The sequence below is a fragment of the Chanodichthys erythropterus genome, chromosome 12 (assembly GCF_024489055.1).
Source record: "Chanodichthys erythropterus isolate Z2021 chromosome 12, ASM2448905v1, whole genome shotgun sequence".
Classification (NCBI taxonomy): domain Eukaryota; kingdom Metazoa; phylum Chordata; class Actinopteri; order Cypriniformes; family Xenocyprididae; genus Chanodichthys; species Chanodichthys erythropterus.
Genome location: NC_090232.1, coordinates 52,110,672 through 52,122,741, shown reverse-complemented (window position 1 = coordinate 52,122,741; position 12,070 = coordinate 52,110,672). Strand labels below are relative to the sequence as shown.

Genomic DNA, 12,070 nt, shown 5'->3' with positions numbered 1-12,070 from the left:
CTCAAATAGACTCAGACTCTAAGACTGCCTTGGACACTGAGCTGTCTTTTCAAGAACTCACTGCTGCAATTGGTCAGCTTGGTATTGGACAATCTCCTGGTATTGACGGGCTGCCATCTAAATTTTACAAGCGTTTCTGGAGCTTTCTTGGTGAAGATTTATGAGGTTTTCTGTGAATGCAGCAAAGATTTTTGCCTATATCCTGTCAACATACTGTTATATCTTTATTAACAAAAAAGGGGGATTTATTTCTTTTAAAAAACTGGAAACCTGTTGCCTTATTGACCACTGATTATAAAATTTTGTCTAAGTGTCTTCCTAACAGACTTAAAAAATATCTAAACTTAAGTGTACAAAAAGATCAAACTTATTGTATTCCAGAGAGAACGATCATGGATAACTTGTTTTTAATTCAGGACACTTTAGACATTTGTAAAGGTTTTGAAATGAAAGTTGGTATCATTTCTTTAGACCAAGAAAAAGCCTTTTATCGGGTTGATAATAGTTATTTTTTTAATGGTTTAAAAGCTTTTGGTATTGGTGAAATTTTTTTAAAGGTGCCCTAGAATCAGAATTTGAATTTACCTCGGCATAGTTGAATAACAAGAGTTCAGTACATGGAAAAGACATACATTGAGTTTCAAACCCCATTGTTTCCTCCTTCTTATGTAAATCTCATTTCTTTAAAAGACTTCCGGAAAACACTCGGATCTCAACATAACATTGGGATCATTAATATGTATGACCCCAATATTTGCATAATGCCAGCCCATTCGACGCATTAGACAAGGAAAGGCAGTATTAACGGCTGGATCTGTGCACAGACAAGGTAAGCAAGCAAGAACAACAGCGAAAAATGGCAGATGGAGCAATAATAACTCACATGATCCATGATATCATGATATTTTTAGTGATATTTGTAAATTGTCTTTCTAAATGTTTCATTAGCATGTTGCTAATGTACTGTTAAATGTGGTTAAAGTTACCATAGTTTCTTACTGTATTTACGGAGACAAGAGCCGTCGCTATTTTCATTTTTAAACACTTGTAGTCTGTATAATGCATAAACACAACTTCATTCTTTATTAATCTCTCCAACAGTGTAGCATTAGCCGTTAGCCACAGAGCACAGCCTCAAACTCACACAGAATCAAACGTAACCATCTAAATAAATACTTTACTCACATAATTCGAAGTATGCATACAGCATGCATGACGAACATCTTGTAAAGATCCATTTGAGGGTTATATTAGCTGTGTGAACTTTGTAAATGCGCTGTAATATAGTCGACAGCTCGTGTGGCAGAGGAAGCGCATCTTTTAAAGGGGCCGTGCTGAAAAAATCGGTGCATAGTTAATGATGCCCCAAAATAGGCAGTTAAAAAAATTAATTTAAAAAAATCTATGGGGTATTTTGAGCTGAAACTTCACAGACACATTCAGGGGACACCTAGGACTTATATTACATCTTGTAAAAAAACAGTCTAGGGCACCTTTAAACTTGGTCAAATTACTGTATACAGGTGCTGCTTGTATTGTGAAGGTTGGTTAAGCCGACCAATCCCAGTTTCAAGAGGCATTAGACCAGGTTGACCTTTATCAGGGCAATTATATAGCATTGCTATTGAGTCTCTTCTTATTAATTTACTTAAAACTTTGTCTGGTTTTAATGTTCCTGGGTTATCTCAGAGTTCAAGTATCACTGTAAGTGCTTATGCTGATGATGTGACTGTTTTTGTTAATCATGAGGAAGACATTAAGGCTCTGGTTAATGCACTTAATGTGTATGAAAAAGCTTCATCGGCTTTTTGGGCAGGACAGTTTTCTTTTGAAAATCTTCCACGGTTGCCAGGAGATCTTGTATGGAAAAAAGAGGGATTGAAAATTTTAGGTATTTATTTTGGCTCAAGTGAGTTTCAAAAGTTAAATTGGGAGGGTTTAGAGGAAAGAGTACCTGTTTGTCTCGCTGGAAATGGTTGCTACCCTAGTTGTCCTACATGGGACAAGTTTTGGTCGCTAATAATTTAGTGGCTTCTATTAACTGAGTGTACTGCAGCCACCCACAGGATTAATGTGTGATGAAAAGCATGAAAAGTTTTTGAAAAACCAAGATGTCCTAAATGAATGGGTGGAGGGGCATGGTTATATCTTTCCCTTAATCATTGTAAGAGCAGCTGTGGAAGACTGGGTGGAAGATGAAAGCTGTTTGTTGTCTCTGAGGACGCCAGTTCTGGAAAGTTTTGAATCTGCTGGAAAGAAATCTCTTTACTTGATATGTGTTAAAGTTTCCAACATGCGATTTTTGAATGGAGGTTCTACAACTAGATGGACACAGTTTTTTGGAACTGACTCTTGCTGGCGTACCCTGTACAAATGTCCAATTGACAAGAAGACAGGTGACCTCCAGTGGAGGATTGTACAATAGCTACAAACAGACATGTGGTACACCTCAATCCTAGTGTTGGGGTGGGATGTCCCTTTTGCTCTGAGGCAGAGTCAGTTTTTCATCTTTTTGTACAGTGTTCATCATTGGCTAATCTTTTTGATTTATTAAGTATTTTGTCCTTGTCCCCGGGTGAAGAATTTTCTTTTCAATTGTTCATTTTTGGACCAAAGTATTCAGTTCAATAGAAAAATCTCTCTCTCTCTATGGATACAGTGTGAGCAGGTGCAGCTCCCTCTATTGAGATCATTATTAAATAAATTCAGTCTAACACTTATTACATGCATTTATTTACCAGTTCCCTTATGGAACAAAAATACATGGCAATATTCTGCAAAATATATTGCGATATATCATACATTGACCATGTATGGCTATTGATACATATAAGATATTTATAAATGAAGACAAACATAGATTTACATTCATAAAGTTGTTTCCTTTATTGTGCACATAATTACACATACATGTTTCCATATAAATGTGGATATATGAACACACACATACACTCACATTCACAGAATGAGTTACAGCAGATTTCTAGTTCCCAGCATGCTTTGCTTCTGACTGTTAAAGGAGAGTAAATGTTATTTCATGAGTTTCGCTCAATATTTATATAGGGAGAGATCACTGTTTAATGTTTGTAATTTAAAAGGTTTTCTAGTGTGTGTGAGTTTTGGGGGTTATCATTGTGCTGAAGAGTACAGCCTGCGGTTAGGTTGAACATGAACATGGCTGAACGCCATTAAGACTATAATTACTTTATTTAACAGGTTATGTTTGTGTTCTCTTCAGCACACTGATAGTCTCTTTACTAAATACTAAAGTACATGAAGGTGTTCTTTTGTTAAGTAGCTTGAAAATATGAAACATAATATACATATCAAATATAGGAAATATATTACATTATATATTTCTCTATATATGTGTGTGTTTGTACTGCATGAGTAAATATAAATGCAATATATCACATGCATCTATATATTATGAAGTGTATACTGAATATAAAATTGCATACATTATGATATATGAGTAAATATATTGTAACATATTAACAATGTATTATTCATTATATTTTCAAATATACCATTAAATCATTTGATATATTGATCATTCATATATAGGAAAATATATTTTCTTTACAAAAGGGTTAACAGACACAAATAAATCTAGTTTTGATCTTCAAAGAGATTTAGGGCAGTTTAATAAACAAGAACATGTCAGAATGAGACAAACTAGAGACATCAAGCATCAATCAAAAGTACTGTGTACTGTAAAAATTGGACTTTTAACACTTTAATTCAAATTGCATACTTTCTTTTAATGTGGTTATTGTCAGAAAAAAGCTAGAAAATTGAGAAAAAGATACTATATGACTTTAGGTTTCAAAATTAATCATAACTTTAAATAATCTTACTGCTGTGCTCTTTAAAGGCCATTAAACCCACATTTGGACAATTTGGTCTTAAAGTGAAGTTAAAGTGAACGACATTATTCATATAAACATTTTTATGCCAACATAGTTGATATGACAGTAGCAAACTGTTGGCTGTTAAAATAGCCTGCAAAAACTTTGTTTATACAACATATATCCAACTGCATGAGTCAAATGAATTAGGAGAGAACGGACAGATTACGGTGTGTCTTTAGGTTTTGGTGTTTTGAGGCTTATCAGTCAGTGTGTAGAAATCACTGTCAGAGGGGCTTGTGGGTAAATGTGCTGTGGCGTAAACTGTGTTTAATCCAATGGACTCCTGAGCAGAGTCTTGAATCACGTCATAATAAGCAGAAGTGACTCCCTGAAAGGGAAATATTCATTATATTTAATAACATGATATATAATTATAATCTGACTTGCATTTGTGCTCAAACATGTTTCTATATTGTATTGGCACTACTGTACTGCAGTGGTCATGCTGACAGAGAAAGACAGTAGATGGAGACTGAAACACACGGTTTTACCTCATCATCATCTCTCGTGTTCCTCTGATCCGCTGAAACTGAACCTGTGGATGGACAACATGATGAAACCATTAAAGTGCACAGAAGTCAAAAGATTTCAGCATCACGTTTGGGTTCAGTTCATAAAACCAGAGCGTTTGTGTTTGTACCTTCTGTCTTTTTACATCTCCCCTTGAACAATAACAAACTCAGTCCAACAGCTAATAACAGAATCGAACACGAACACGCCGCAATGATGATGTAGAGACCTGAAACACACACAACAGTGAAATGAGAGATTTGATGCTGCCTTCACATGCTATGGGGAATTTCCCAGTAGTGATTATGAGCTTGTTGCGTTCAAGTGCTTTGTTGTCAGAAAGAATAGGGATGTTATTCATGCTATTTTGACAGTGTATAAAACAACAAATATGCTTCAAATGATTATTCATGTATGTAAATATGCACAACTTTAACGACAAGAAGAGGCGATGCAGCTGTTGTGTTGGGCTGTTGTGTTGGGCTAATGCTAAACGTAAATATTCTAAAATCATTATCCACGTCGGCACAAATGATGTTCGACTTCGCCAGTCGGAGATCACTAAAATTAACATTAAAGAGGTGTGTGAACTCGCAAATTCAATGTCAGCAGAAGTTCTTCCTGTTCGTCGGAGTGATGAGATAGTTAGCAGGTTATCATCACTCAATGGCTGGCTGTCTAAGTGGTGTGCGCAGAATAATATAGGTTTCATAGACAATTGGAAAAGCTTTTGGGGCAGACCTGATCTGTTGAAAAGAGATGGTATTCATCCCTCCCGGGATGGTGCTGCTCTTCTCTCTAGAAATTTGGCAAATAGTCTTAGAGCTGAAACATGACAAACCAGGGCCCAGATCAGGACGCAGACAAACTGGCTAAACCGACTGTCTGCTAGCCGCCTCACGTCACAGAAATCAGATAATTCACAGCACATAGAAACTCTTTCACCTAGATATTATCACATAGAGACTGTGTCTGTACCTCGAACTAGTAAATACAAAAAACCTCTGAAACCTTTTAAGGGTAAAAATTTAATTGATGTTCAAAAAATGAAAATCACAGATAAATCAGATAAACAAATGATAAAGCTTGGGTTACTGAATATTAGATCTATTTCTTCAAAAGCACTTATTGTAAATGAAATTATCACAGACAATAAACTAGACTTGCTGTGTTTGACAGAAACCTGGCTAAAACCAGACGATTACATTACTTTAAATGAATCTAGTCCTCAAGGTTATGATTATCGACACAATCCTTGACAGAAAGGCAAAGGGGGAGGTGTTGCCGTAATTTATAGTAATATATTCAGAATCATTCAAAAGAATTTCAAATATAATTCCTTTGAAGTGATGGTGCTTTATGTAACATTATGTAAGTTGACATTTGTGCTGGCTACTGTATACAGGCCACCAGGGCACCATACTGACTTTATCAAAGAATTTGCTGAGTTTCTAGCAGAGTTAGTATTGGCTGCGGATAAAGTCCTTGTTGTTGGTGATTTTAATATCCATGTAGATAATAATAAAGACGCATTTGGATTGGCATTTGCAGACATTTTAAACTCTATTGGAGTTAGACAACACGTGTCAGGACCCACTCATTGTCGTAATCATACCCTAGATCTAATACTGTCGCATGGAATTTATATTGATGCTGTTGAAATTCTACAGCAGAGCGATGATATATCAGATCATTATTTAGTCTCGTGTATAATACAATTAGCCAAGGCTACAAAACCACCACCCAGCCATAAATATTGTAGAACAATCACGTCTACCACTAATGATTGCTTTATAAATAATCTCCCCGAGCAGTTTCATCGCCTTAGTATACCTGACAACTTAGAAGAACTCGATGCTGCAACAGAAACTATTGGCTCTCTCTTTTCCAGCACATTAGATGCAGTCGCTCCTTTACGTCTAAAGAAGATTAAGGAAACTAATCCAACGCCGTGGTATAATGAGCACACTCGGGCTCTAAAACGAGCTGTTAGAAAAGCTGAACGTAGTTGGAAGAAAACAAAACTAGAAGTTTTTCGCCTTTCGTGGAAAGAAAAAATGATTGAGTACAGAACGGCTATAAGAAATGCTAGATCTACTTATTTTTCAAATCTCTTAATAGAAAACAAACATAATCCTAGGTATTTATTTGACACAATGGCTAAATTAACTAGAAACAGAGATTCAACTGCTGACGTTTCCATAGAGCACAGCAGTAATGACTTTATGAACTTCTTTACTTGCAAGATTGATAATATTAGAGAGAAAATTAAAAACATGCAACCATCTACAGTTTCGCTTCAGACAGTGCACTGTAGTGTCCCTGAGGTAAAACTAGAATCATTCGCCGCTATAGGAGAGGAAGAATTATCTAAACTTATCAAATCATCAAAATCAACGACATGTATGTTAGACCCAATGCCGACTAAACTACTGAAAGAAATGCTTCCAGAGGTCGTAGGTCCACTTCTTGATATAATTAATTCATCTTTAACACTAGGACACGTGCCAAAAACCTTTAAGCAGGCTATTATTAAACCTCTTATTAAAAAACCTCAACTAGATCCAAGAGATTTAGTAAATTACAGGCCAATCTCGAATCTACCTTTTATGTCAAAGATACTAGAAAAGGCAGTTTCAACACAACTGTGCTCCTTTTTAGAAAGAAATGGAATCTCTGAGGATTTCCAGTCAGGATTTAGACCATACCATAGTACTGAGACTGCTCTCGTTAGAGTTACAAACGATCTACTCTTATCATCCGATCGTGGCTGTATTTCTCTATTAGTGTTATTAGATCTCAGTGCTGCTTTTGACACTATCGATCACAACATTCTTCTAAAAAGACTTGAAAACTATATTGGCATTAGTGGAATTGCTTTGGCATGGTTCAAATCATACTTATCTGACCGTTATCAGTCTGTAGTATTTAATGAAGAGATGTCGTATCGATCACAGGTTAAATATGGGGTACCACAAGGCTCAGTATTAGGACCGTTGCTTTTCACTCTGTACATGCTGCCCTTAGGAGAGATAATTAGGAAGCATGGTGTTAGTTTTCACTGCTACGCTGACGATACCCAGCTCTATATTTCCTCGCGCCCTGACGAAACCTACAAATTCACAAAACTAACAGAATGCATAGCTGACATTATAAACTGGATGACAAGAAATTTCTTATTATTAAATTCAGAAAAAACTGATATCCTAATCTTTGGACCAAAAATTTCCTCACGAAAAAACCTTGAATACTCTCTAACACTTGACGGGTGCTCCATTAAATCTTCGTCCTCAGTTAGGAACCTGGGTGTGCTCTTTGATACCAATCTTTCATTTGAAAGTCATGTTTCTAGTATCTGTAAAAGCGCCTTCTGCCATCTAAAAAATATATCTAAATTACGACATATGCTCTCAATGACAAATGCGGAACAGTTGGTTCATGCATTCATGACCTCAAGACTAGATTATTGTAACGCTCTACTGGGTGGTTGTTCTGCTCGGCTTTTAAACAAACTACAGTTGGTCCAAAATGCGGCAGCTAGAGTTCTTACTAGAACCAGAAAGTATGACCATATTAGCCCAGTTCTGTCAACATTACATTGGCTCCCTATTAAACATCGTATAGATTTTAAAATCTTGCTACTTACTTATAAAGCTCTAAATGGTTTAGCTCCCCAGTACCTAAGTGAGCTCTTAATGCATTATAGTCCTTCACGTTTATTGCGATCTCAGAATTTAGGCCAGTTGATAATACCCAGAATATCAAAATCAACTGAAGGCGGCAGATCCTTTTCCTATTTAGCACCTAAACTCTGGAACAATCTTCCTAGCATTGTTCGGGAAGCAGACACACTCTGTCAGTTTAAATCTAGACTAAAAACACATCTCTTTAACCTGGCATACACATAACACATTATCAATACATTAACATTTTTCAAATCCGTTAAAGGATTGTTACGCTGCAATAATTAGGTCGGCCGGAACTGAGAACATTTCCTATAACGCTAGATATACCTGTACATCAGAATAAGAATGGCATCTACGCTAATATCTGTCACTCTGCTTATCCTGAGGTTTGCCGGGTGCTGGATCCAGGCCGTATCCAGATCAGATGGAGAACCTGTGTCTGGACCTGCCTACAACGTAGCCCAGGAGACAATGGGCCTACAGACCCAGTTCTGGCTGCATCTATAATTCAGATTTTTAATCCCCGTATCCGCTTACATATATTTATATATAATCTATTTTTAATCTCTATAATAAAAATGTATAATTCAGATTTTGATCTACATATCCATTTACATATATTATATATATCTTCCAAGGGGTTTTTTCCCTCCTAGGACTTTTTTTCCCAGTGTTAGCACGCTGGGTTTTTCTCCTAGGGGGTTTTTTCCACCCCTGGAAGTAAGCTGACATTGGCTTAATGTAGCACCATCTTGTATATGTTACATATTACCACGCTTGTTTGTACAGCTTATTTTTAACCACTTCCCTTTTTTTCTGTGCTTCTAATATGTAAAGCTGCTTTGAAACAATTACCAATTGTAAAAGCGCTATATAAATAAATTTGACCTGACTTGACTTGACTTGTGGGAGAAACTAATAAAGAAGCAGCAGTAATCGCTCTCCCGTGTTTAAAGTCCTCCTGTAGTCAATCATTTTATCACTTAAAACTCATCTTTGATCACCAAAATGACATATTTAAAGTTTTTTCCTGTGAAAAAATTTCTTCATGCCTTAAAAAAGCTTGAATGTAACTCTACACCATTGCCTCATTTAATATACACGGATCTATGAATATGATAATTAGCCCCGCCTCCACTCGCTCACGGCAGCTCAGAGATCCACTCGGTCAACTTACTGAGGTAAACGCTGCACAATGGTATTGCTCTTTACAACGTCAGACACTAAGAAACGCTTCAACAACCGTCAGTGGAGAAAGGCATAGAGATCACCATAACATCATAATATACATCATACACCCGCAAAATCTACCGATTTTTCATATCAACAGAAAAATATATAACCTGGCTTCTCTCGAGACTCCCATGCTAGTTCACTGTTAATGATATGCTAAAGCCTGCCGGAACATTGACGTGATTGGTTACAAGGTAGTTTGTGACGTCACACACCAGCGATTTCAAACTGCGGGTTTGAGACTGTCTTTAGATCACTGCAGTTTTAAGGAGAAAATACTCAGCAATGGTGTTGACTTATGAATTTGCACATGGTATATCTTAAATATATATTAAAAACACCACATAGTCATATAAACAACATTCAAAACTTGATTTTCACCACAGGGGACTTTAAACAAACTTCCCTACTCGGGAACTTAGGTATCAAAGTTATCTCTAAGCTTTCCAGTGGTAAATACGACTTGAGAGGAAATTCATATTCTGTGATATTCTGCAGTATATATTAATGTTAAAAGACTCACCAGACATGACTGGAGCATCTGTTTGTTTTTGATTTTCCATTGTTTTCCACATACAGACGATATGTGAAGAATCAAAATGACATTGATTAATTGACATTATGTACATTTAATATGCAGTTTGTTGCTAACTGTTTCTCACCTGAAACATGAAGCTGAATCTCTGTGAAAAGGGGAGTGTAGATAGGGTTGTTGGGGTGAACTCCACAGTAATACACCCCGGCATCACTTCTACTCACATCTGTAATATTCACAGTGAAGACATGTTCCTGTTCGTTTACATTCAGAGAAAACCTCCCACTGCTGACTGAATCTCCATATGCTGTAATAATAGACTCTAATGATCCATTCTGAACTTTGTACAATAGCTTGGGATGATCTTTATATTTCTCTGGATATTTGCAGCGAATGACAGCTGTAGTTAATATATAAGCAGTCTGATCCTCTGATCTCCCACAACACGGCTCTGAAAACAAGACAGTTTTAATTAAAAAACTGTAACAAATCCTTTTGCCTCAAAATTATGTCTCAGGAATTAACATACAATGTTAAATATAAAGGTGTGACAGAGGAAATGAGTAATGTGGTTAATATACCTTGTTCCACGTTAAAAATGACCTCCTGAATCGATGCACTGCCGGCTTTACATCTGTACGTTCCTCTGTCGTTTACGGTCAGGTTTCTAATGAACACACTAATTAAGCCCACAGATGTATCATCAGTCATAGAGAATCTCTCTTCTGGGATCCATAAATCATTCTTTACTTCTGTCATGGTTGTACATTCACTGCCAGACACTTTGCAAAAGCTTTTTGCACTTTCTCTAGTTTTCTCATTTTCAGGTTTATATATACAGTTGATGATGACACTTCCTCCTGCGATGCTAGGCACGCCTCCAGCAGCATCACCCATGTGACCTGTCAATCAAAATCCACTTCCTCTTTTAAGTGCCGTAAGATCTCATACTAACAAAAAATTACATATTCACAAATAAAGACAGGCATAACACATAATATCACAATGCTTTTGATTTAATCAGTTGAGTAAATAGCTACAGGCTGTGAAATTAAAAGAAAGTCTGACCTTTAATCAGGCAGATAGTGAAGAAGAGGAAGGTCTTCATAATCCCAAATGATAAAACTGTGAACTTGTTGCTGTGAATCCTCTTGTATTGTGTCCAGCAGTCAGAAACACTGTCAGTTCTTCTGTCGCGTCTGATTGTGTGTTTTTATCTTGTGCTCTGAAGAGTTTTTTATAAATCAAACAGCTCTGCCTCTTCCCTTTCCTTCCTCCCTGCTAAACTCGTGTGATGAAATACAGTCCTGCTGACACTGACACACAGGAAGTTAAACCAAAGTGAGTGACCATGACCATCTTTCTGCTCTTTTATCTTGTGTGCAGGATTGAAGCTTCTGCCACACAAATGAGCATAGCCACAGAATTAGAGTTCCTTTTACATCACATGATGGCCAGGTGAATCTATTGACTTGGCCTCCAAATTCCCCAGATCTCAATCCAATCGAGCATCTGTGGGATGTGCTGAACAAACAACTTACAGGGCCTAAAGGATCTGCTGCTAACATCATGGTGCAGACACCACAGCACACCTTCAGGGTCTAGAGGAGTCCATGCCTCGATGGGTCAGGGCAGCAAACGGGGGACCAACACAATATTAGGAAGGTGCTCATAATGTTATGCCTGATTGGTGTATATAATCTGAAAAGCAGAAAAACACTGACACTTGCATCCGAATGAGGCTTGAAATCAGTCTTTGTAGTCCCCCCCATAATTAGTTACCTAATAACTGTCAAAACTGAAGATTGTTCAAAACTGCATGTTTAATGTTTAAACAGCAGAGGGCAGCAAACACAAACAGAATAAGACAAACCGAGAATATAAAAAAAATAATTAGTAGTCAAACACTGATTAGTTAAAGGTGATTCTGCAGGTTAGTGTCGCTGTAAGATGATCACTTTGAATATAAAACACCTGATCAATGATAAACAGAGAGCTGTATATAACACAAATATAAATTAACAGTTGCAGTAACAAAAATTCATAATGAAAATACATCTGTAAGTGGTTCATTTTTCCTCCTGCATTCTGCTCTTAGGCAGATGTGGCCTAATGGTTAGAGAGTCTGACTTGTAAACTCAAATTATCCACAACTGAGGTGCCCTTGAGCAAGACACTGAATCCCCAATCAC

The 12,070-nt window shown here is 36.9% G+C and overlaps 1 protein-coding gene across 3 annotated transcripts; it reads right to left on the bottom strand.

Moving 5' to 3' along the window:
* Window positions 1-2,876: 2,876 nt before the first annotated feature.
* On the bottom strand, window positions 2,877-11,163 carry LOC137032074 (polymeric immunoglobulin receptor). Of its 3 annotated transcripts, none has more exons than XM_067403591.1 (7): window positions 10,947-11,163; window positions 10,460-10,828; window positions 10,006-10,329; window positions 9,867-9,884; window positions 4,555-4,653; window positions 4,406-4,449; window positions 2,877-4,242 (listed from the first exon to the last, which is right to left on the bottom strand). In XM_067403591.1, the coding sequence occupies exons 2-7, from the start codon at window positions 10,773-10,775 to the stop codon at window positions 4,090-4,092; spliced, it is 954 nt and encodes a 317-aa protein (XP_067259692.1). In that variant the 5' UTR covers window positions 10,776-10,828; window positions 10,947-11,163; the 3' UTR covers window positions 2,877-4,089. The 3 variants fall into 3 exon arrangements, with proteins under 3 accessions (XP_067259692.1, XP_067259690.1, XP_067259691.1); XM_067403589.1 differs by having other exon boundaries at window positions 10,460-10,780; XM_067403590.1 differs by lacking the exon at window positions 9,867-9,884 and having other exon boundaries at window positions 10,460-10,780.
* Window positions 11,164-12,070: the final 907 nt, after the last annotated feature.